This window comes from Schistocerca piceifrons, chromosome 1, assembly GCF_021461385.2.
Source record: "Schistocerca piceifrons isolate TAMUIC-IGC-003096 chromosome 1, iqSchPice1.1, whole genome shotgun sequence".
Classification (NCBI taxonomy): Eukaryota; Metazoa; Arthropoda; class Insecta; order Orthoptera; family Acrididae; genus Schistocerca; species Schistocerca piceifrons.
Window position 1 is genome coordinate 288692089 of NC_060138.1, and position 26144 is coordinate 288718232.

At 42.7% G+C, this 26144-nt stretch overlaps 1 protein-coding gene across 1 annotated transcript in view; it reads left to right on the forward strand.

Annotated features, from left to right (window-relative positions):
* The window catches only part of LOC124712919, a 60830-nt gene that overhangs the window by 30603 nt on the left and 4083 nt on the right, over window positions 1-26144 (forward strand). Inside the window, exon 4 of the mRNA XM_047242912.1 lies at window positions 12949-13047. Coding sequence (XP_047098868.1) covers window positions 12949-13047 — 99 coding nt within the window. The remainder of the gene's footprint in view (window positions 1-12948; window positions 13048-26144) is intronic.

Below are 26144 nucleotides of genomic sequence, written 5' to 3' on the forward strand. Positions count from 1 at the left end.
GAAATAATCATTGTTCTTTGACTGAACATTTATCGTAGCTTGTTTGTTTTCAATTACTTTTGGCAGCCCGCTGAGCATTTCCATATAAAATCCTTTATTTATGTCAACGTTAACGCAACTGGAATGATGAACTTGGAAAGTTACAAATTTAAAAAAAAAATATCAATCCTACCTTTTAAAGGGGAAGAATATTTTGTATATAAGCGTCCAAAATCTATGGGTGACTCACACAGTACGACAACAGTAACATCTATAAATTGCTATGAATTGTCGCCTGGCTTTAAATATCTGTCTACTCAGCAAATCTGGGCTTACAGATTCCAGAAACAGCGGACAAAATCTTCAAGTATAATAGCATAAATGCACAGATGACTTGCTTCTTTGCTGCCTGTGTTGGAAACAATACAGCATTCGACATGGAACATGAGAGTGAGTATGGAAGAGACTTGGTATGAATAGTTAAAAACCAACTTTCGCTTATACAGTTTCATTAAGGAACTAGGAAAATGTAGTTGCCAAAGATGAGGTCTGCTCTTCTACTATTTACAAAACTTTCTCCAGCTCGCAGTTCAAGCAGCCCCCGCTTGTCAGCACTGCACCAACCATACGGTAATGACATCTGTTGAAGATGACAAGCGAAGGTGTCCTAAGAGAGTATGTTCAGAATCACTACTTAGGCTGTATCTGCTCTCATCGGAGAAAAGCACGCGACCTCACGCCTTGTTGGCCAAGTCCCTGTGGTGCTGGCACCATCGTAAATGGTGCCGCATACGTGCGAGTGTCAACGGAACATATCGTACTGGCGCCAGACAAAGACGGCACACAGTGCAGTCGCCGTGCCACTGTGGAGCATGAAACTGCGTTCCTTGCCGTCCTGTTAAATGTATTTGCAGTCGCACCCACCGTTTGACGTGGGCGACTTCTTGCCTGTCGCACAAGGTAGCGGTCTTCTGCTGCCGCAGTCGACCGCGGTCGGCCGCCTCCTGTACAGGGTGTACATAAAGTCCGGAAACACTTTCAATTATTTATTGCAGAAGAACCAAACATTGTCGATATGATACAGATGTCATTTTGAAAAGAAACCCTGAAAGTTTTTTTTTCATGTATACCGCCACAGCGTAGTTTGGTAATTTGCCAGTAGTCAGTGCTAGTCGCAAACATGGCGAGTTCAGGTGCGGAGTGAGCTCTCTGTGCTTTGGAGTTCGACGAAAACAAGTGTGCTACAGCTGTTCAGCGGATGTTTAGAACCAAGTACGGTAAGAAGCCACCAACAAGAAAGGCCATTTACCACTGGCATAACAAATTCGTTACGACAGGTTGCTTGTGCCCGGCAAAGAGAAGCGGACGTCCCAGTGCGAGTGAAGTGCACGTGGAGTGCGCACGAGAGACATTTATGAGTCGAAAGAGATCGGTGAGTCGTGAACCCCTTGAACTCGAAGTGGCTCCAATGACAGTGTGGAAAGTCCTGCGGCAGAAGCTGTCTATTAAACCATTCAAATTGGAGCTAGTGCAGAAGCTCAGTGACGACAACAAAGACAATCGTTTTGAGTTTTGTTCGCAGTTGCAACAATTGAATGAGGATGGGGATGGCATTATTGATCGCTTAATTTTTAGCGACGAAGCCATTTTCACATTAATGGAAAAATGAACAGGCATAACTGTCGAATCTGGGTACAAAGTACCCACACGAATGCATTTAATTTGAGCGTGATTCTCCAGAGGTAATGTTTTTTGTGCCTTGTCACATCGAAAACTGTATGGGCCATTCTTCTTCGCCGAGAGCATTGTCACTGGATATTCCTACTTGGACATGTTGCAGCAATGGCTGATGCCTCAAATGCAATCGGACTCTCCATCATTCAGCAGGATGGGGATACACCCCATTTTGATCGTGAAGTTCATGGGTTCCTGAACACGGAGCTGCCGCATCGATGGATTGGCCGTCCTACAGAAGGGGACTTCAATCTGTGGGGACACGTTTAAGATCTAGGGGAGGTACAGCCTCTACCACGTGATGTAGCAGAGTTCTGGGAGAGAATATGGGAAGCGAATGCCACAGTCGACGTTGCCATGCTGGGGTGGGTATGGCAAGAATTCGATTACCGTATTGACGTCTGCTGGGTCACTCTTGGTTCGCATATCGAATGTTTGTAAACAAAAAAAAAAAAAAAAATCTTTCAGGGTTTCTCATCAAAATGCAGTATGTATAACATCTCTACAATGTTTAGTTCTTATGCAATAACCAATTGAAAGTATTCCCGGACTTCATGTATACCCTGTACATCGTACGGCAGTGCTTGCAGTTCGGAACGCTCCCCAGGCACCTAAAATGATGCTGTGAGCAATATCAAACTCCTGGGCTACTCTCGTCGCAATTTGTCCTTCTTACAGTTTCCCGATGATTCTTCCCAGTGTGAAGTCATACAATTGTTGTTTCTGGGTCATGTTGTAATGAAGAACAGCAACACACTGCCCTGCAACTGCTCGCTGATGGACGTACAGTCTTTTCCCGTTCCCTCAACTGCCTCGTGTTACGAGAGTAGCCCTGTCCGGCGCCTTAGTCAAGCTGATCTCACGCCATGTGACATCCAGCCTTCTGTGCTCGACTGGGAGACCTCTGGCGAGATGTTATCGGACTTTCCTTCATTTGCACCGCTTTGTTAATTCGTCATGTTACTTTGTCTATCTCATCCTTCAGTTTTGTCGGCAATGTCTCTCTTTTTTTTTTTTTGTCAGATTTTCCAAAACTGAATTCTCTGAAGGACTCTATTCCACTTTGCCTGTAGTAATAATTAACTCTCCATGCTTAACACACATTTGTGCAGTTTACATATATGTTGAGATTTTTTTCTTATACGACAGAACAGAATTTTTTCTTTCATTGTGATAAAAAGTGCCTATAAATTATCTGATCAAAAATATCCGGTCACCTACATGTAAAATGAACTTGGCCAGTAGATGTCATAAGAGGCGGATTCCCCAACATGAAAGGAGACGGGTACTATAATATTTTCAGTAGAGAAGGAGTAACAACAGTATAGGTCGGTCAGGAAAGCTCAGTGACTTAGAACGTGGTCTAGTCAGTTGCATGTCAGTGGGTAGTGTGTCCATCAGGAAGTTACAACACTTCTAACGCTGTCCAAGTCGACTATTGGTGATGTGACTGTGAAGTGGAAACCCGAAAGAACAGCCACATCGAAACCAAGACCTGGCACACCTCTTGAACTGACGGTCAGGAACTGGTGAGCATTACGAAGACTGGCTGTAAAACATCCTTTGAGATCATCAGAATAAATACATCGTGAGTTCTAAAGTACTACCAGGAGTCAAGCTAGTACGACCGTTCATAAGGATTTAAAAAGAGTGGGATTCGATGGTCGATCAGCTCCTCGTAACCCGCACAGAATCAGTGCTAAGTGGCGCTTCAGATAGTGTAAAGACCAACGCTGCTGGTCAGTGAATGACTGGAACCGAGTGATGAGTCACGCTATTCTCTGTGGAAATTCGACAGGAGGGTTTGGACTTGGCGAATGTCTTGCGACCTTACCTGCCTTCATTTGTAATGCCACCAGTGAAATACGGAGGAGGTGGTATTGCGGTATGGGGGTATTTATTGTGGTCCCCTTATTGTGATTAAGAAAAACTACGGAAGGATATGAACACGTTTTATATTATTATGTACTATGGACAGTAGAGGAACAGTTAGAAGACAATGACTATTCGTATTACTATGACAGTATACTCTGTCATAAAGCAGCATCTGTGAGGCAGTGGTTTGTGGGCAATAACACCGCTGAAACTGGTCTGTCCAGAGTGCAGACGTGTACCCAAAGGAACAGCTTTGGGATGAGTTAGAACGTCCACTTCGTTTCAGGTCCCAGCGTCCACGATCACTACCTTCTCTGATTTCAGCCCTAGACAAAGAATGAGTTGCCATTCTTCCACAGACATTCAGATACCTCATTGAAAGTGTCCCACCAGAGTTCAAGACGTCATAGTCTCGACTAATTGGTGTCCAGATATTTTTGATGAGATAATGTAGTAGGTTCTGAAATCGATAAAAATATAGATGTTTATGAGGAAGGTATACTACCTCTGGGAGTGTCAGATTTGAGTTGCTGCCAGGATGAATCACCTCTACACATCATTCACTGTGCAGATCAAAGCTCTTGTAACGCTAGTTGTACCACTGCGCTTCACATAGGAGAGATTAAAATGAGCTTCACTTCATTCAATCACTGAGAATACACGGCGTTGGAAAATGGGAATGAGCTGGAGTCGACTTCCAACATAGCACCAACATTCTCCTGTCTAAAAATCAACCCCCAAAGCAGCACCAACTTTTGATACCTCACCTGTAATGGAAAGTCTCCACTAGCTAAAACTGAGCAAAAGACATGTGAAGAACCCAAACGAAGGACTTTCATGACTGAAGCTCTTAGAAAGCGGATCTTACAGCACATGATACATTTCGGAGTATCCAAACAAATTAAAGTTCACATGACATGATGGGAAATTCAAGCCAGGTCACAGGTACCTACATTGTTCATGTGTAATTAAGACATGTAACTATAATGCGCCACGGAAGTCAACCAATGGTCGTTGTGTACCTAAAGCGTGCTGCACGACTAACTGAAAAGCGATGGGCGTATGGAGACATAGACAGCATCATACACATTGCAGGTTGCCTACATCAGAGGCAAGTACACATTCAGGGGAAAACCTATTGTCTTTAGATTGACATGTCCTTAACCTTAACCTATTGATCCGCTAATGCTTTAATGCGTCCTTTTGATTATTGCGAACACGCAAGCGTTTGGTACAGGCAGGCATGGCCTGCATGGTTGTGGGTCTCTCTCCTGGCCGGTGTGGACGAGGCACGCTGTAGTCGACGGACGGCGCACGCCTCGCGATCGCTAGCTTGTGTGGTCGGTAGGATTCTTTTTTTCAGCAGATATGTTTAGGGGAAACGTTGGGGGGGAGGGGAGGAGGAGAGGAGTGTGTGTTCTCCGAAACGTCGATGCATACAAGATCTCAATATATTTAGTGCGACGGTCTATTTATGGAAGGAATTTTATTACTTGATTTTATATAAAAGTTTGCTTGTGATACTCAAACGTTGAAAATATGTTTTATTACGAAGAAGAATCACCGTTAGGTGCAGATGAGTGTTTTAAGCGACATATTTGTCTCCTGTAAATTGGAGACTTCAATCTGCCCTCGATATGCTGGAAAAACTATGCGTTTAAAGCCGGTGGCAGACTTAAAACGTCATCCGATATCGTACTGAATGCTTTCTCAGGAAATTATTTTGAACAATTAGTTCATGAACCCACTCGAGGCGTAAATATTTGCTAGAGCATAATTGACCGGTTAGCGACAAATAATCCTGGATAAATGGGGAGCATCGTGACGAATACAGGGATTAGCGACCACAAGGCAGTTGCTGCTAGGCTGAATACCATAACACCTACAACCATCAAAAAGAAATTCAAAGTATATATATTTTAACAAGCTGATAAAAATGCTCTTAAGCCCTTTTTAAGAGACAGTCTCCACTCCTTCCGATCTGATCATGTAAGCGTAGAAAAGTTGCGGAATGTTTTCGAAGAGATAGTATCAACAGCAATTGAGAGATATCACAGGGATAGTATAGACGGCAATGGAGAGATATATACCACAAAATTAATAAGTTATGGTACTGATCCCCATGGTACAAAAAACGGGTCATATAGCTGTTGCAGAAGCAATGAATAAAGCTCGCCAAATTGAAAAGAATTCAAAATCCCCTAGATTGGCAAAGTTTTGCAGAAGTTCGAAATAAAGCGCGTACTTCAACGCGAGATGCTTTTAATAATTTCACAACGAAACTCTGTCTCGGAATCTGGCAGAAAACCTAAAGAGATTCTGGTCATACATAAAGCACACCAGTGGCAAGACGCAATCAATACCTTCACTGCGCGATAACAACGGTGAAGTCACTGATGGCAGTACCACTGAAGCAGAGTTATTAAACACGGTTTTCCGAAACTCCTTCAGCGAAGAAGACGAAGTAAATATTTCTGATTTCCAATCAAGAACAACTGCCAAGATGAGAAACATAGAAGTAGATATCCTCGGCGTAGCAAAACAGCTTAAATCACTTAATAAAGTCAAGGCCTCCGGTTCAGATTGTATACCAGTCAGGTTCCTTTCAGAGTATGCTGATACAATAGTTCCATATTTAGCAAGATCCGCACCTAAAGACTGGAAAATTGCTCAGGTCACACCAATACCCAAAAAGGGAAGTAAGAGTAATCCACTGAATTACAGGACCATATCTCTAACGTCGATTTGCAGTAGGGTTTTGGAATATATACTGTGTTCGAACATTATGAAGTGCCTCGAAGAAAACAATTTATTGTCACATAGTCAGCACGGATTCAGAAAATATCGTTCTTTTAAAACACAACTAGCTCTTTATACTCATGAGTAATGAGTGCTGTCGACAAGGGATGTCAAACTGATTCCATATTTTTAGATTTCTTGAAGGCTTTCGACGCCATTCCTCACAAGTGTCTTCTAACCAAACTGCGTGGCTATGGAATATCGGCGCGGTTGTGTGACTGGATTCGTGATTTCCTGTCAGCAAGGTCATTGTTCGTAGCAACTGACGCAAAATCATCGTGTAAAACGGAAGTAATATCCGGCGTTCCCAAAGGAAGTGTTATAGGCCCTCTGTTGTTCCTCATCTATATTAACGATGTAGGAGACAATCTGAGTAGCCGTCTTAGATTGTTTGCAGAAAATGCTATCATTTACCTTCTTGTAAAGTCATCAGATGACCAAAACAAAGTGCAAAATGATTTAGATAAGATATCTGTATCGTGCGAAAACTGGCAGTTGACCCTGAATAAAGAAAAAAGTTATTCACATGAGTACTAAAAGAAATCCGCTAAATTTTGATTACGCGATAAGTCACACAAACCTGAAGGGTGTAAATTCAACTGAATACTTAGGGATTACAATTACAAATAACCTAAATTGGATTGATCACATAGATGTTGTGGGTAGAGCAAACCAGAGACTGCGGTTCATTGGCAGAACACTTAGAAGGTGCAACAGGTCTACTAAAGAGACTGCCTACACCACGCTTGTCCGCCCTATTCTGGAGTATTGCTGTGCAGTGCGGTATCTGAATCAGGTGGGACTGACGAATGGCATCGAAAAAGTTCAAAGAATGGCAACCCGTTTTGTACTATCGCGAAATAGGGGAGATGGTGCCACAGACATGATACGTGAATTGGAGTGTCAATCATTAAAACAATGGCGTTTTTCGTTGCGATGGAATCTTCTAATGAAATTTTAGTCACCAGTTTTCTTCTCCGATTGCGAAAACATTCTGTTGGCACCCACCTACATTGGTAGAAATGTTCATCACTATCAAATAAGAGAAATCAAGGCTCGTACAGAAAAATTTAAGTGCTAGTTTTTCCCGTGCGCCGTTCGAGAGTGGAACGGTAGAGAGACAGCACGAAGGTGGTTCATTGAACCCTCTGCCAGGCACTTTATTGTTAATAGCAGGATATCACGTAGTCTTAGACGTAGAGGGGGTTAATTAATTGATCGATTTAATTAGTCAATCAAATTGATATCAAAAGTGTGCTTGTATCAGCGAGGGGAGTTCCCAGTTTGATGGAGGAGGAGGACGAGGGGGAGGAAGAGGGGTTGGGGGATGAAGGTGTATTTCTCGGGAAAAGAGTTAACAATAGATTAAGGACCCGTCAATCGAAAGGATGGATTATCCGCAGTGGGTCATACTCCTCTTAGCACAACAATAGGTTAAGGACCTGTCAATCAAAAGAGATAAACAGGTTTGCCCATGAATGTATACGCAACCCGCAAAGTCTGTCTTTGTCCCCTTACTGATGTGCCCACATCTCAGTCCTAGAGATAATACCAGGGTTGCTATAGGGAGATAACTCATGAACCTTCATTCAAGGAGCGTTTCGTACCTCCGTACAACTCGTTTTTCAGGTATGGGATTGTCTACTAGATGCGCTCTTGAAGCGCTTTGTAAAGAGCTTGTCAGGCTGCTGTCCGTCATAGGGGAGAGTGGGTGGAGGTAGCTGCTGTAGGCAGTTGTTTTCCTTTCGCTTTTATCGGTTGACTCTTATTTTCATTAATTACATAAACTAACAGAGTGAGTGGCACTAATAACGGAATTAATTTTACTATGTAATATCTTCCAGTTTGTTTTGTACTCCTATGCTCAGTTTATTGTGATTTTTACGCCACTGTAAATATTTGTATTTGCTGCCTTTTTCATACGGTCATCGTGTACTGTGAGCGTTCTTACTGAGATAGAGTGTAGTATATTTGTAATTATCATCATCATCATCACCATCATCACCATCATTGGCGTGACAGGCCTTCGGGAACCTTGGCCTTTTGCAGAAGATTATTTCAATTTTTGTTTACTTAATGTAGCTGACAATGTCTGGGTAATTATAAAGATTATATAATTCATAGTTGAATCTCCTCCAGACACCATTTCGTTCCACTGGTCCAAGAACTTGTCTAAAGATCTTTCTTTCAAATATGTTCAGTTTAATTTCTTAAAATTTTGTTAATGTCCAAGTTTCAGCACCATGTATTAGCCCCAGCGTTACTGAAACTTTACACATCAAAACTTTAACTTTCCTGAAAAACGACGTAGACTTCAGATGTGTTCTGAGGCTATGATAGCACTTGTTGGAGGGCAGAAGGGAGCAATACGTAGCATTGGAATAGTTAGAGACTTCTAATAAATTCATTGCCTTAGTAAACCTTCCATGGAAACTGACCGGAGTCGAGTTAAATTACAGGATATGTTACTAGTTGCTGTGACCACAAACAGTAGATTACGATAGAAAGATGCATTATCCTGCCTTCTGTTTAATATAGCCTCGGAAAACATTTTAAGAGACGTGAGTATCAATACAAGAGGAACTATACTGCACAAATTAGTGCTGGTGCTGGCACATGCAGATGATATTGATATAATGGCGCCGCGCGGGGCAGCCGGGCGGTCTGTGGCGCCTTGTCGCGGCCCGCGCGGCTGCCCCGTCGGAAGTTCGGGTCCTCCCTCTGGCGCTACAGTCTGGAACCGCGCGACCACTGCGGTCGCAGGTTCGAATTCTGCCTCGGGCATAGCTGTGTGTGATGTCCTTAAGTTAGTTAGGTTTAAGTAGTTCTAAGTTCTAGGGGTCTGATGACCACAGACGTTAAGTCCCATAATGCTCAGAGCTATTTGAGCCTCCCTCGGGCATGGGTGTGTGTGTTGTTCATAGCGTAAGTTAGTTTAGGTTTGATTAAGTAGTATGTAGGCTTAGGGACCGATGGCCTCAGCAGTTCGGTCCCATACGACCTTACCACAAATTTCCAAAAAAACGAATAATGGCAAGAACGCCAAAAGCAATGAAAAAAGTCTTGAAAGAGATGCTATAAAGATGAACATACAGAAAAAAGAAGGGAAAACTACATAACATTAAGTAAGAAAGATCATCCAAATGAGCCACCATTCATTGAAATTGGTTCATGTTATTTTGATATCATGTGCAGTTTCACTTATCTTACATCAGAAGTAGGGCTGTTGATTTTTTAAAAATCCGATATATCGATGTTTAAAATATACTATTATCGGCTTTCGATGTATCGAGAAAGTCTCAACATTTCGAAAAATCGAAGGAAAAAATATCGACGTACCTGCCTATAAATATATCGGCTGCACATTGTAGATGTACTTCCGATTTTAGAGCTGCATATTTAAGTTTTGATTTATTATTACATATTCTATACATCAAGAAGCTAACAGTATGCCTATCTCCACACCCCCCCCCCCCCCACCCCCAACCCCACACCCCGCCACCCAGTGCAAGTATCGAAAGGATAACGATGCTAACAATGGGAACTGCAGGTAAGTGGCACAATAAAAGGTATGCGATGGGTCCGTCGTTCGGTTTCGTCACATATCAGATTCGCTTGGAGCATTTCATGTCGACCCTACTTTTTTCATTTCGGCCAATGCCCGCAACCTAGCAGTTGTAGTGTCAAAATTGCGTTGTGAAGTTATACGTTGCAGTTTCTGTTTGTATCGCCGGGCGCCGATTACGTCAGCATTTCTCCTCACACGTCTCCGCCCATAGCAAATACATATCTTCTTCTTTAGGTTTTTGTTCATGTTTCAGCAGTCCGTCCCCGGTAGGTGAGTGGTCAGCGCGACAGAACGTCAATCCCAAGGGCCCGCGTTCGATTACCGGCTGGGTCGGAGATTTTCTACGCTTAGGGATTGGGTGTTGTGTTGTCCTAATCATCATCATTTCATCCCCATCGACGCGCAAGTCGCCGATGTGGCGTCACCTTGAAAGACTTGCACCCGACGAGCGGTCTATCCGACGGGAGGCTCTGGTCACACGACATTTTTTTTATGTTTCAGCAACTGCTTTTGAAGAATGGCAATGTGAAGAAACAGCACATAAGTTGCGTTATAAGTTGTTTTTTAGCGTAACTGGTGTGTACATTAGAAATCTTGTTATTCCATTCACTCTGCCACCGATCAATGGAATCGTACTATTTTTTGCCACTTTAATAGCTTCACACAGTCAAAGAGAAAGACCGGACGTGATGAAATCTCAAAAAGTAGTAAGACTCCTTCGCACAGTGAAAGTAAAATTACACTCTACTATTATTTCAAAAGAACGACTTCAAATATTTACCGAAAACTGCAAAAAATGTAATACAAAATATAAATATCGGCATTCGACATTTATGTTTTTATATCGATACATCTATATGTCAGTGAAAACAATACGTCCTCATAAATATCGATGTTTATTGAAAAATATATCGATATATCCATTCGTGATCAACAGCCCTAGTCAGAAGTAAGTTGTAAGAACAATGTCACTTCTGAAAGCCAGAAACGATTATTGGTTGACAACACAACCTACGATATTTTAATTAGAGGTTCTATATTTCAGTGAATAGTAAGGACATTTTTCTCAATCAGTGGCAAACGGGTAGCCATAGTAAATCGCGAGGAGGGAATAGAAGAAGGGTAACGCCAATCGCCCTTATGCTAAAATTGTGAAAATGTGCTCTGTTCATGATGAAACTATAATAGAGCGTCTGTAACAACTGAAGGTTTTGAAAACGCAGGCGGTTAGAGGGGAAGTTAGAAAGATTAAACAACAAAACAGGCTTAAAAATTTATAGAAGTAGTAAATTCAATAAGTGTTGCTAGCACAACGTTGAAAATACCGTTCAGTACCCTTGAAGTTCAGATAAAATTAAAGAAAAAGAAAAAGCTCCACTTAGAGCGGAATACACTTTCACTGGTAAATAAAAGTGGCTGTAAAACAACGGGATAAAACAGTTAGGCGACAAATTATACGGATACTCTGTACACGAAGTGTCTTTGAATTCGCAAAACGAAATAACATTCCTCACGGGCTTTCTGATAAAGAACGCTTGACAAGGAAAAGCCGGATTGGTACATTTTTGAAAAGTAACCAGCATTCGGCATTATGAGACCCAAACCAACAACAATTTACTAGATTACTAGCTGTAAAAAAAGAAATATTAAGAAGTATTTTGAAAACCACTAGGTAGCTTCTGTTTCTGAATGAGAGTTCATATAAAATCCTACATACTTGTAAAATGCAGACGAAAGTGGAAGCACAGACGTAAAAGAGCTAGGCACAATATCTGCCAAACACCCTCTAAACTACTTTCGTTAGTGAAAATTGATTTTTTAATAAATTACATGTCTCAGTAGTTTTGATCTATATTAAATAAAAAAAATTGATTTCTAATTGTACTATTCGAAATTCATGGGAAACTCATGCGTTGCTATGACCATATGTGTTTGGAAAACAGCAGTAGATGTAAACACTTCATTTTTTTAAGCATATCTTTTCCCGCAAGATTAATCTGAATAAACTGGAAAAATTTGTGTGCAAGTTAAAAATAGTGAGGCAGCTGTTGATTGGTCATAGTAAAATTTTCAACAAAAATTACTTAACCTACTGCCTTCCATCATTCTCTCCGTAGCAGCTAGAGGTAAAAAGCGAAGCCGTATGTTATGATTTACTTGGAGAATCCGAAGGACAGTTTCAGCCGCCTGATTGGAAAGGTTTTCCTGTCCTTCGCGCCCACACGTACTTTTCCTTCTCGAAGGCTAAGAATTGTATGTTAAATTAACTAATACTTGTAGATGGAAGTTCCCGGCAGAGTAAAACTGTGTACCGTACCGAGACTCGAGTCTCGGTCGGTCACACAGTTTTACTCTGCCAGGAAGTTTTACATCAGGGCACACCCCGCTGCAAAGCTAAAATCTCATTCTGGATACGTGTCGATGACAGTAATGTGTATGTGTGTGTGTGTGTGTGTGTGTGTGTGTGCGCAAGCCCTTTTGCGTGCGTAATGTGGTGTCACGTTTGTGTCGAATGATGATGATGATGATGATGATGACCATGATGGTGGTGATGATGATGGTGATGAGAAGAAACCCGGAGCCGGCACAAAGCCTACTACTCGCGAATAGTACCAAGGGGCCGACCGAGCTTAATGTCCCCATCCGATGGACGGATCACCATGATCAGAAACTTTGCACCACCACCCGTAATCCACTTTGCTGTAAAGGCAAAGGACAGGTCGACGTAGCCACGTAACTTACTAACATTACTGCTGTCTTAGAAAAAAATTTATTTTTGTTTGCTTTTTGAAACCTTTGTTTCAACTTAAGAAGTTTTCTAGTTACATGTTTTGGACGGCGTTGTACGCAAAATATCTTGTGTAAGTTGTACCTTGTACTGTATCCGATACGGCACCCTGTTTCGGAAATGTGTTTCTATTTCTTCATTTTGCTTAAGTTTCTGATGGTAGCGCGGATGCAGACGCTGAACAAATGGCACGTTGTGTCCGCAGTTGCCGTACTGCAGCAGCGACGAGCTGGTGCGACAGCTGCAGAAGTCCGCGACGCGGCAGAACGTCATATCTCGAGCGCACATGCGGCCCCGCTGGCAGGTAAGTACGGGGAGGGAGCCCTCAGAGCGGTCACGCGCATGCGCACACCGCCGCTGGAATGGTAAGCAATTAAGGGGGGGGTAGGACGTCAAACGGGACGACTTGGAGCAGGAGAGACACCACAGGACATTTTAATTTCCAATGTCTATTCTTTTAAAAATAAATTCATAAAACTTTGTCAGCATGAACACAAAGGGTTCAGGATTTACACTTGTACTGGTGGAAGTTCAAAAATATAAGAAAATAATTTATTATTTTGATATTTGTATTTCACCTTTTTTCACTTACCATTGGCTGAATTTGTTGCTGTAGGTACACCTTTCTTCACAAGTAAGAGAGATTCTTCGATGAATTTTGCACAGCATACGAACCATACTTACAGGTGTATGAAACTCTAGAATGTTCCAAATCTATTAAAAACTGTGATAAAAATTGAGATAATTAACTATAAAATTTGAGTTTTTTCTAAACATGAATTTTAAAATATAACAGCACATTCATTTTTTCAAAAATTAAATAATTTCTAGAGTTTCATACACCTGTAAGTAAGGTTTGTATGCTCTGCAAAATTCATCGAAGAATCTCTCTTACTTATGAAGAAACGTGTACCTATAGCAACAAGTGCAGCCAATAGAAGTTAAAAAATGATGAACTTTGACATATAAAAAAAAATTATTTTGTTATGTTTTTGAACTTCCACTGCTATGATTGTGAATTCTGAATCCTTCCTGGTCATGCTGACAAAGTTTTATGAATTTATTCGTAAAAGAATAGACAGTGGAAATTAAAATTTCCTGTGATATCTCTCTTGTTCCAAAACGGCCCGTTTGACGTCCTACCCCCCCCCCCCCCCCCCTTAAGACGTCACATCCGGCGCAACTGCTAACACTTCTGGCTGAGGTGCCCTGGAGAGTAATCGCAAAAACAAGAGTAGAATGGGGGGTTTTAATAAAAAAACTGTCCATGGAAATGAAAACAAAGTTAGGGAGAGAAGCGAGATAAAGGGGGTGGGGGGAGGGGGGTATTTAATGCAGATATGCTATGGAAATAAAAAAAGAATACATCTTAGGCAAGGGTGCCTCGGCCAGAAAACGGTTAGACTCCTCTTCTATCGTTACGTTCATTAACTACTGGACTTGTGTGCACAGTCTGACTTTATGAGTTTACGTAGACCCAATAAAACCATTAATACTGATTAATAAGTACAAGGGATAATTCGGATATGTTATGGCACAAGCAAAGTGGCAACACAAGGACTGTCGTGGGGTTCATTATTACAGATCAGTTACATTCCCAGCCGGCCGCGGTGGCCGTGCGGTTCTAGGCGCTGCAGTCCGGAACCGCGGGACTGCTACGGTCGCAGATTCGAATCCTGCCTCGGGCATGGATGTGTATGATGTCCTTAGGTTAGGTAGGTTTAAGTAGTTCTAAGTTCTAGGGGACTGATGACCTAAGATGTTAAGTCCCATAGTGCTCAGAGCCATTTGAACCATTTTTAGTTACATTCCCTAGCTAAAACAATGTTCAAAATATGTCGTTGGAACCCATTGAGTCTACGAAGCTGTATCGACTTTGGAATTGTGTCGAGTATCAAGAAAAAATGGAGAACGGCAGTTTATTTACGATTAAAAACGTAAGAGTGCCATGGCTATTCACAAGGAGGGAACGTATAGCTTCTAACATACAGTTCACAAAAGACAGTAATGTTCTATTAACAGCCTCTCATGGCGTTCATATAGCAAAAGAATCCCTTAACACAGACAACAAAACAAAGCGAATGGTCTCTGAGAACTATGGAAAACATGGTTCGAGACAATATGAATTACTCGCACATGTCACAACTACAATTAAGACCACCGGAATACAAGCAGGGAAAACACAGGTAGATTACAGACGCAGTATCTTGGTACCAAAAGTGGATTCAAGTCTATAAATAACAAATGAAAAATATTATTAATGCCTATTGCTAGTCGTTCTACACACAATTTCACAGATTACATGAAGGGATACACCGCTACGTGATGGATATATTTGGTAAGGAATTGTGGTGTCACCGCCAGGCACCACACTTGCTATGTGGTAGGCTTTAAATCGGCCGCGGTCCGTTAGTATACGTCGGACCCGCGTGTCGCCACTATTAGTGATTGCAGACCGAGCGCCGCCACACGGCAGGTCTAAAGAGACTCCCTAGCACTCGCCCCAGTTGCACAACCGACTTTTCTAGCGATGATTCACTGCCTACATACGCTCTCATTTGCAGAGACGACAGTTTAGCATAGCCTTCAGCTACGTCATTTGCTACGACCTAGTAAGGCGCTATACTCAGTTACTATATGTCTTCTGAACAGGTAATATTGTGAATCATGTACCATCAAGAGCGACGTTCATCATTAATGGATTAAAGTTAAGTATCAAACTAATTATGTCCACTTTATGAATTCTAATTGCTTGTCATGTTCCAGACCTAACGTCAGTATAGTTCTTCCCTCCTCACGCCCGCCTGCGTGAGCTAAAACGCGTGCATTTCGGCCTCCTCTAGTAACACGGTGTTGGCTCTTCTGCCAACACAACAGGAATACTTGGCGTGAAATGCCCACCAAGAGTATGTCCAACACTGCAACACATGTGAAGCGAGCAAAAGAGAATGGTCTTTAAATGACAAAATTAGTTCACTGAAGGCTGTAGCCTTTAGTCTTTACACTAATCAGCTCATTGTCGGGATGAATTCAGTCGGACCATAATGCCACATCACAGACACACAAACAAAGAACCGAAGTCTAAAATACTGCTTAATGTGAAAAATATAGGCATCGCGAACTCAGGGAGGTGGAAAACTTAATTATGCATGCAGAGAGTTCATCCATCCCGGGAATCGAGAATCTCGACGATTTTTTGCGGTTATCGATATCGATATTGGCAAGACATCGGTCACGGGAATTCCAAGACCATATAAAACTCCCCACAGTAATTCCTGAGACTAGCATGGACGCTCAAAAAGAAGCGAACATGGACGTTGGTCAATACAGTAGAGAGAGAAGCTTTAATAAAACATGTTTTATTAACGTACTAAAACATGACAAGAACTTAATTTTATGTTTTCTTGCAATAATATTTTTCTATTATATTTTTGACGGAAGTTGAATGCAGTGCCAGTTTTAACGGCAAAACGATCTTTTATGTGATATAATTACAATTTAACAATTTTCGGATTTTTCCTTTTACTTGTGCTAAATTTTCTTTTCTTCCCAAGTTTCATAACTGTACCAGGTGATCAAAAAGTCAGTATAAATTTGAAAACTTAATAAACCACTGAATAATGTAGATAGAGAGGTAAAAATTGACACACATGCTTGGAAAGACATGGGGTTTTACTAGAACAAAACAAAAAAAAAAAAAAATGCAATGCTCCACCCCATATTGCTAGACGCGTGAAAGATCTCTTGCGCGCGTCGTTTGGTGATGATCGTGTGCTCAGCCACCACTTTCGTCATGCTTGGCCTCCCAGGTCCCCAGACCTCAGTCCGTGCGATTATTGGCTTTGGAATTACCTGAAGTTGCAAGTGTATCGTGATCGACCGACATCTCTAGGGATGCTGAAAGACAACATCCGACGCCAATGCCTCACCATAACTCCAGACATGCTTTACAGTGCTGTTCACAACATTATTCCTCGACTACAGCTATTGTTGAGGAATGATGGTGGACATATTGAGCATTTCCTGTAAAGAACATGATCTTTGCTTTGTCTTTCTTTGTTATGCTAATTATTGCTATTCTAATCAGATGAAGCGCCATCTGTCGGACATTTTTTGAACTTTTGTATTTTGTGGTTCTAATAAAATCCCATATCATTCCAACCATGTGTGTCAATTTGTACCTCTCTATCTACATTATTCCGTGATTTATTCAGTCTTCAAATTCATACTGACTTTTTGATCACCCGGTTGAATTGATGAGTAAGTTTGCGAGTATCAAAATGTGTGACGTAAATGGCCATATCTTTTGGATGCATTGACTTAGAAGATAAACTGTTACATTCCGCCAGGGGGACGTAGAAGTTTGTTGTGACATAAATTTGAATTTCATACGACTAGCCGTTACTGAGAAAAGCGGCCTGAAAGGACCGACAGACAGACATACGAATAAAAAATGACAAAAATATTTTTCTCTTGATATTTAATTACATACACTATGTGATAAAAGTATCCGGTCACCCACAGAAACATACGTTTTTCATATGAGGTGCATTGTGCTGCCACCTACTGCCAGGTACTCTATATCAGCATACTCAGTAGTCATTAGACGTCGTGAGAGAGCAGAATGGTGCGCTCCGTGGAACTCAAGGACTTCGATCGTGGTCAGATGATTGGGTGTCACTTGTGTCATGTGTCTGTACGCGAGATTTTCACACTCCTAAACATCCCTAGGTGCACTGCTTCTGATGTGATAGTGAAGTGGAAACGTGAAGGGACACGTACAGCACAAAACCATACAGGAAGACCTCGTCTGTTGACTGACAGACACCGCCAACAGTTGGCGAGGGTCGTAATGTGTAATAGGCAAACATCTATCCAGACCATCACACAGAAATTCCAAACTGGATCAGGATTCACTGCAAGTACTGTGACAGATAGGCGGGAGGTGAGATAGCTTGTATTTCATGGTCGAGCGGCTGCTCATGAGCCACACATCACGCTGTAAATGCCAAACGACGCCTCGATTGGTGTTAGGAGCGTAAACATTGGATGACTGAACAGTGGAGAAACGTTGTATGGAGTGACGAATCACGGTACACAATGTGGCGATCGGATGGCAGGGTGTCGGTATGGCGGATGTCCGGTGAACGCCATCCGCCAGCCTGTGTAGTGCAAACGGTAAAATTAGAAGCGCTGATGTAATGGTGTGGTCGTGTTTTTCATAGAGGGAGCTTGCACCCCTTGTTGTTTTGCATGGCACTATCACAGCACAGGCCTACATTGATGTTTAAGCACCTTCTCGCTTCCCCCTGTTGAAGAACAATTCGGGGATGGCGATTGCATTTTTCAACACGATCGAGCACTCGTTCATAACGCACAGTCAGTGGCGGAGTGGTTACACGGCAATAACATCCCTGTAATGGACTGGCCTGCACAGTATCATGATCTGAATCCTATGGAACACCTTTGGGACGTTTTGGAACGCCGACTTCGTGCCAGGCCTCACCGACCGACATCGATACCTCTTCTCAGTGCAGCACTTCCTGAAGAATGGGCTACCATGCTCCAAGAAACCTTCCAGCACCTGACTGAACGTATGCCTGCGAGAGTGGAAGCTGTCATCCAAGGCTAAGGGTGGGCCAACACCATATTGAATTCCATCATTACCGATGTAGGGCGCCACGAACTTGTGAACAGTTATCAGCCAGGTATCTGGATACTTTTGATCACATATTGTATTAACAATTTTCATATTGTTTCCTGTACTTGTTCTTTGAAATCTTGCTCTTTGACAAGTGTAATGATTCTAGGTCAACGGGAAGCACGCTATATAGGTATCGATTAGTATGTTTGCAAGTATCAAAATGGCCGTATTTCTTGACTGCACTGACTTAGGACCTTAAACTTCTTACACCGCCGTGGACCTTAGTATTCGACAAATTTAAACTTGACACGTCCACCCGGTCCTGAGAAAAAGGGTTCTCAAGAGTCACACATACGGATAGACAACAAATCGACCGTATAAGGCTTCCTTTTTTACGAACTGAGGTACGTAACCGTAAAAATGACGAAAATTGGAGATGATCTCGGAAAACTTCGTGAACAAATACGCGTATAAATTTGTAACAAACCGATTCCATAGAGAGGGGGACTGGTTAATACGTAAAAAGTTGGCCGAGAGCGAGTAGAACTCACGCACTGAGGGATCCGCAAAAACTTAATTAGGTACACTACTGGCCATTAAAATTGCTACACCACGAAGAAGACGTGCTACAGACGCGAAATTTAACTGACAGGAAGAAGATGCTGTGATATGCAAATAATTAGCTTTTCAGAGCATTTACACAAGGTTGGCGCCGGTGGCGACACATACAACGTGCTGACATGAGGAAAGTTTCCAACCGATTTCTCATACGCAAACAGCAGTTGACCGGCATTGCCTGGTGAAACGTTGTTGTGATGCCTCGTGTAAGAAGGAGAAATGCGTACCATCACGATTCCGACTTTGATAAAGGGCGGATTGTAGCCTATCGCGATTGCGGTTTATCGTATCGCGACATTGCTGCTCGCGTTGGTCGAGATCCAATGACTGGTAGCACAATATGGAATCGGTGGGCTCAGGAGGGTAATACGGAACGCCGTGCTGGATCCCAACGGCCTCGTATCACTAGCAGTCGAGATGACAGGCATTTTATCCGCATGGCTGTAACGGATCATGCAGCCACGTCTCGATCCCCGATTACCTGTACCTGTACACGCCATCCAAGCTCTGTTTGACTCAATGGCCATGCGTATCAAGGCCGTTATTACGGCCAGAAGTGGTTGTTCTGGGTACTGATTTCTCAGGATCTATGCACCCGAACTGCGTGAAAGTGTAATCACATGTCAGTTCTAGTATAATATATTTGTCGAATGAATACCCATTTATCATCTGCATTTCTTCTTGCTGTAGCAATTTCAATGGCCAGTAGTGTATATAGAGAGTTCATCCATTCCGGGAATCTACTTACTCGTGGGTGCATTTTGTACTGGTCAAAGACTTCCGTACTAAACTGCACTCTGTACAGTAAAATTAGGTGACACAGATCTAAAATGTAGTCGCAAAACATTCTGTCGAGTAAAATTAGATAACAGAAATCTAAAATGTAATCGCAAAACACACTATCGAATCACCCTGCTGAAAGAACGAGATTATGTCTCGGTATGTGTTGAAATAACTGGAACCGTTACGTGACACCAAAATGTAAAAGTAAACTCTACAGAGCACGCACTTATGCTTACGCGTTCGGAACACGAATTCTTGCCGATTGGCGATTTTTACCGGTCGCGTCCTAATGTAATATGTAGGGCAGAATGAGCCCATTACCTAGTGACAACGCCGGCCGCGGTGGTCTAGCGGTTCTAGGCGCGCAGTCCGGAACCGCGCGACTGCTACGGTCGCAGGTTCGAATCCTGCCTCGGGCATGGATGTGTGTGATGTCCTTAGGTTAGTTAGGTTTAAGTAGTTCTAAGTTCTAGGGGACTGATGACCACAGATGTTAAGTCCCATAGTGCTCAGAGCCATTTGAACCATTTTGAACCTAGTGACAACCCAAGCTTACGGGTGTTTGGGCGGAAATGATGCGCCCATGACCTGACCCGAGACCACTGCTATAACCGACTATATGAGTGCTGTTATGTTGTCAAAGCTAAAACATACTGTAGTTAACTCTCTGTTTCCCCAAGGAACTTAAAAGAGAGTGATTCATTCATCAAATTGTGCAGAAGGGTGGACAGGAAAAGATATGGATCAAATCACTTGGTATGAGGGACAACCACAGCTGTGATAATACATTTCAACTGATGAAATCCGCAGGTGCTATGTCAAAATAATTTATTTATCACGACTAGTTTCAAAACACTGCAGTCACATCTTCAGGTAAATGGAAATGAGCGCTTAGCGTCATTGGCCGCGAGGCCCCTTGCAGGACAGGTCCGGCCGCCTTGGTTCAGGTCTTATTACATTCGACGCCACATTCGGCGACCTGCGCGGAGAAAACCCCCGACCCAGCCGGGAATCGAATCCGGGCCCGTGGGACGACAATCCGTCATGCTGACTAGTCAGCTATCGGGGCGGACACATTGTCACGTGACAAACTATTGACCTCGACTAGTCAGCTATCGGGGCGGACACATTGTCACGTGACAAACTATTGACCTGTAGTAGACGCAAAAATCGTTTTTAGAACTATTTTAACCAAGATGTACCGCATTGATACAATATTGATGAGCAAGTAAGGAGTACGGATCTTTCAATATGTGTGTCCTCGAAAACTCCGTAAGGGCATATAATAGAAGTCCCTTATCTTCCTGCACAAAACTGGCGTCATACTTCACACAACCATCAATACAATAACCGTAGGAACAGGAGTAGGATGTTAACCCTAGAAACAGAAATTGTTGAATAGGAAGTGACATCATAAACGTGGAAAAAATACCGTAACCTAAAAGAGCTTGCCGGTCAAGTGCGGTACGTTTTCTCAGGAACTGCGGCCAATCCACTAGTGGAATAAGAACGTTCAACAGCACATGCGCGTAACCAGAGGCACCGACAGAGCAGACTACGGGCCGCAAGCACGCTAAAAGCAACGGCAGAGTACTAAACGATACCAATGTAAAAATATCTATATAGCCGTTTGAGAACCGACCACGTTCCCAAAAAAGTTTCCACCCATGTTCTAATTAACTTGACATCAGATGTTTCTTTCCATAATGGAACACAAACTCTCTTTGCACCGTAATTGGTGATTTGGTTTCCGCTAGCCACACAACACATTGATGTTTCTCCTGAGGGGAAGCCGTTCTTACGATATAGCTCACACAGCGCGACTTGTGGCGAAAGTGTTGAATGAGAGACAGCTGTACAGAAATTTCATGGTTTTCCTAGTAGACCAGTCCCAAAAAAAAAAAAAAAACGTTACCATCACGAATATAATTAATATTTGTGATTTGAAATCAGGGTAAACATTTACGGACACCCTGCCTACGAAAGCCATTTAGAGGATATTGTTAATTCTTCAGCTACAGAGTTTTATTGTGAGAAAAGATCTCTTTAAAACTAGTGCGATAATGTGTGGGCTTTTAAGCCTTGCTTCCTTAGTTGTGCACAATCTTGTACCTTGAAACAGAATGTCTCTTTGCCATATGAACTGAGTTTATTTAATGACTCAAACCAATTTTCCCTGTCTCAAAAATGAAAATTTATGTTAGTTACCAGTGCTTCTATTTCAAAATGTTTTTTGCTTGTAAATTGACTTTTGATAATACTGTTTAACTTGGTTTCGTTTACTGTTTATTGGTATGCAGTAGAGTAGTAATGTAACAGTTAGACCATTAAATACGGTATTGACAAGCTTTTTCTCGAATGGAACATTTTTAAATTTGAATAGAATATTTGTTCCTAGGTACATGACAATGTTGTATCTTGGAGCAGTTTTTCACATTTAGAAAAACATCACTCTTCCGGAGTAATTTTAGTCATTTCAGAAGAAAACTGCAGCACATATGAAGATAAGACTATCATTTCGAACTAGAGTAAGAAAATACATGAAACTTCTATTACAGTGCTGGCTGTAGGCGAAAGTCTGAAAAGAGTTCCAATGTACAGCATTTCCCATACTGATTTGCACAGCTATTTCTGCCATGGCCGTACTGGACATGCCGGTAACTTTCAGCCACTAACATTACCCCTTTTATCTTTCTAACTGTCAATGAATTTGTCTTTCTGATCGAAGTATCGTGAACAGTGCCATGTTGGCACTGTACTAATTCACAAAGTATCAACGAATATATGGCGTTATACTTGAGATCCGCAGTCTGAAGCAGGAACAATTGCCTATAGTACCAGGTTAGCCAACTGTGGAGCGTATTCCAAAGATATGCACTACGTGACAAAGAAGGTGAATCACGCAAAAGACCGAGTAAGATGTTAAAAATCACTTTGTACACGTGCACGCCATGAATCAGTATGTAAATGATTAGAGCTGCAATGCCCTGTGACAAGTAGAACGGCTACTAGATAGCAATAGCGTTCTTCGTGTTTACGCCGGCAGCCTATATGAGAGTGGCCCAATGTTGGACAGCATGGAAATGTGAAAGCTGAAGTACTTGTCATCAAGATTCCAGTTGTCTGTCTCTGACCACCGCAAGGGAGGATTGCTGTATTATGCACCAGGCGTTCCATAAACCCTTCACATGTGCACCTGCCACCCGAGAATAAATACTGGACTCCTGACGACGTTCTGTCTCACTCACTTCTTTTGTCAGATGTTAGCAGCGTACAGACTATGGGATTACCGTCCCATCCATAGGCTGCCGTTGACATCCCAACTCAATTAATTGTGTCTGGAGCGGTTCTCAGATTGGAAAGCATGGATTGCTGGCAAATGGAGTCACATTGTGTTGAGTGGAGCATGGTAGTTCTGCACTATCCCGGATGATCGCTGTCAGCGAGTATGGAGGAACCTGGTGAGAAGTTCCATTTTTCAATGTGTTGGGGTGAGTCTGCGCGGTTATTGCTAATGTCATGATGTGGAGAACCATTGAGTCATGAGAGGTCACAGCTGGTATTGATTGAGAGATCTCTGACAGAACCATGTCAAGTCACAGATATCGGCTCTCCGCAAGTGTTTCATTATAAGACGCAAACCAAGCCTAGAAAGATTAGCAAGATTGTGCATGCAAATGACAAAGCCTGCTCGGTAATGGATGAACTCCAAAATCCCTGGCCAGATGTTCAGTCAAGGAACCTAATCAACTTTAGAAGCTACATATCAAAAAACACCTAAGTGCTTTCCTTTCAGTTGCCCCGTGCTACAAGATAATCACACCATAGTTGATGAGTCGGAGCGCTAAGTGCTGCATGTAGAGGACTCTCCTGCCAGGCGCTAGTGATCAGATGACCTACAGAAATACAAGGGTCACCTCTGCCACTCCTCCGAAGTCAGAACGTCTGCCTTTACCCTTCTTCAAGCCACGAGTATCTACTCCAGCATCTTCATCGAGAGTGTCCAAATAGGTCTATATTTGCTCCATGTTTCACCAGAAACGTGCATAAAAGAATATTCCACGAATCAGATGGCTTCATTAAACATTGGCCAGTGAGAATTTTTTCAAACAGCTGTCCAACACCCCATCTAGGAAATATGTTGGAAGTTATCCAACGAGCTGCTTTCGGCGCAATAATCCTGAGAAAACCGAACACCAGAGTCCTACTTCTCAGTTATCTTTGTATGTTGCGTAATGGGCTGTCTTCGCCCACATCTCGTGGTCGTGCGGTAGCGTTCTCGCTTCCCACGCCCGGGTTCCCGGGTTCGATTCCCGGCGGGGTCAGGGATTTTCTCTGCCTCGTGATGGCTGGGTGTTGTGTGCTGTCCTTAGGTTAGTTAGGTTTAAGTAGTTCTAAGTTCTAGAGGACTTATGACCACAGCAGTTGAGTCCCATAGTGCTCAGAGCCATTTGAACCATTTTTTTGGGCTGTCTTCCCATATCCAAAATATCTAAAAGGCAGCAGCCTGAGCTGCCACTTAGAGATATGTTTTAGAACACCCGAAGGGCTTGCTTGCCTCACTGCAAAAGAAAAAAAAGTCATTACTCCGCTTTCAGTAGTGTTTGGTTGTCGCACTTACTACCCCACGACGGGAGAAGAAAAGATGTTTAACAAGCTGCCGAGTTTCGAATGAGAAAGTATGGATGAATACCTCCCAATCAGCCTGCTACCCTCCGTTTTTCTAGGGAAAGTTTACCGGAGAAAACAGCATTCAACCAAGTGTTCTTTGAGCAGAGAGACCGAATTGCCAAAATAATTTTTTGTGGACTGGCTGGGTGTGGGACACGATTCGTTATCCTGGGCCTATTTAAACAGACCCCAGAACCGCAAATCGCGTGGCTACAGTTGGTGCAATCTCGATTACTCGCTCCCCACCAGCGTCGGGCCGGACAACAAAAGCCTACCTGATGGCCGGTGTTCGGTTCACTGCCCTTGCCCCAAGCGGCCTAGTCCCTACAAGCTGCCTATTGAGCCTACGGATCTCCAGCGGCTCGCCGCCAGTCACCCCTGCTTCCTCCTCCTGTGAGGACCCATCCAAGACGGCGCGGATTAATACAGCACAATCAGTAGAGAACGTGCATTTAACTACAGAAGTAGAGGAAAATTATGGCATGTGTTAGCAGCTCAATCTTCGCAGTCACTGATATTAGCCATATTATCAGCATCAGATATCCATTGACAGATAAGAACGTGATACAAATTTTGATGAATAGAATCAAAAACAACGATATATGAGGTGTGTCAGCCCACCACTTGATTTTGATGAAATAAATGAAAATCAGTGGTGAGTGGTTTCAGTGCACTACTTGAATGGTGGGTGCGAACCTCTCGTGGTGCAGTATTATGGTGCCATTTCTCAACAGGATACTGCTGGTCCAGAAATGATACGTATCTGTGTAGTCTGTCTGCGTGATGCTGGTGCATTCCTGTGGCCCACTAGATCCCCACATCGGCCCGAATTAAACTTGTGTGGAACGAGCTCGAACTGAATCTCTGATCCAGTGCCATTATTCGGTATCTCAAGAACGATTTACAACAGTTGTGAGCGACCTTGCTTTATTGAGAGGATACTGCTATAATGGCCAGCCGAATTGGTGCACAGGTCCAGGCCAGAGGGGGTGCAACGTCATTCTGATAAGTCAGTTGATCCTTGATTTATAATCATTGAAATAACATAACATCATGTACTGTCTCAGCCCGGAAAGATTCATTTCGTTTCTTCCTCCCCCCCCCCCCCCCCCTTCAGCCTTCAGGGTGCTCCCCTTTTTGCTCAGGCAGTGTGGGAGTGTACTACTTGAGGAATTACTGAACATATATGATGACAGATCATTTCAGGTAACCATATTTGGAAATAAAAATAGTTACAATTTTCATTTTAGAGGTGGTAGTCTCTTATTGGCCCCAAAATAATTTTGTAATTTTCTGGGCCCAGATCCCTTTAATGTCTGTGAGTAGCTCAAAAGTACACTGAGGTGACGTAAGTCATGGGACATCTCCTAATATCGAGCTAGACCTTCTTTTGCCCAGCATAATGTAGCATCTAAATGTGGCATGGACTCAACAACTCACTGGAAGTCCCCTGCAGAAATACTGACCCAGGCCGTCTCTATAGCCACCCACAACTGTGAGAATGTTACCGGTGCAGGATTTTGTACACGAACCGATCTTTCTATTACTTCCCATAAATCTTCGATGGGATTCATCTTGGGTGATCTGGGTGGCCAAGTCATTTGCTCGAACTCTCCCAAATGTTCTTCACAAGTCGTGAACGATGCTGGCCTGGTGAAGTGGCGAATTGTCGTCCACAAAAATTC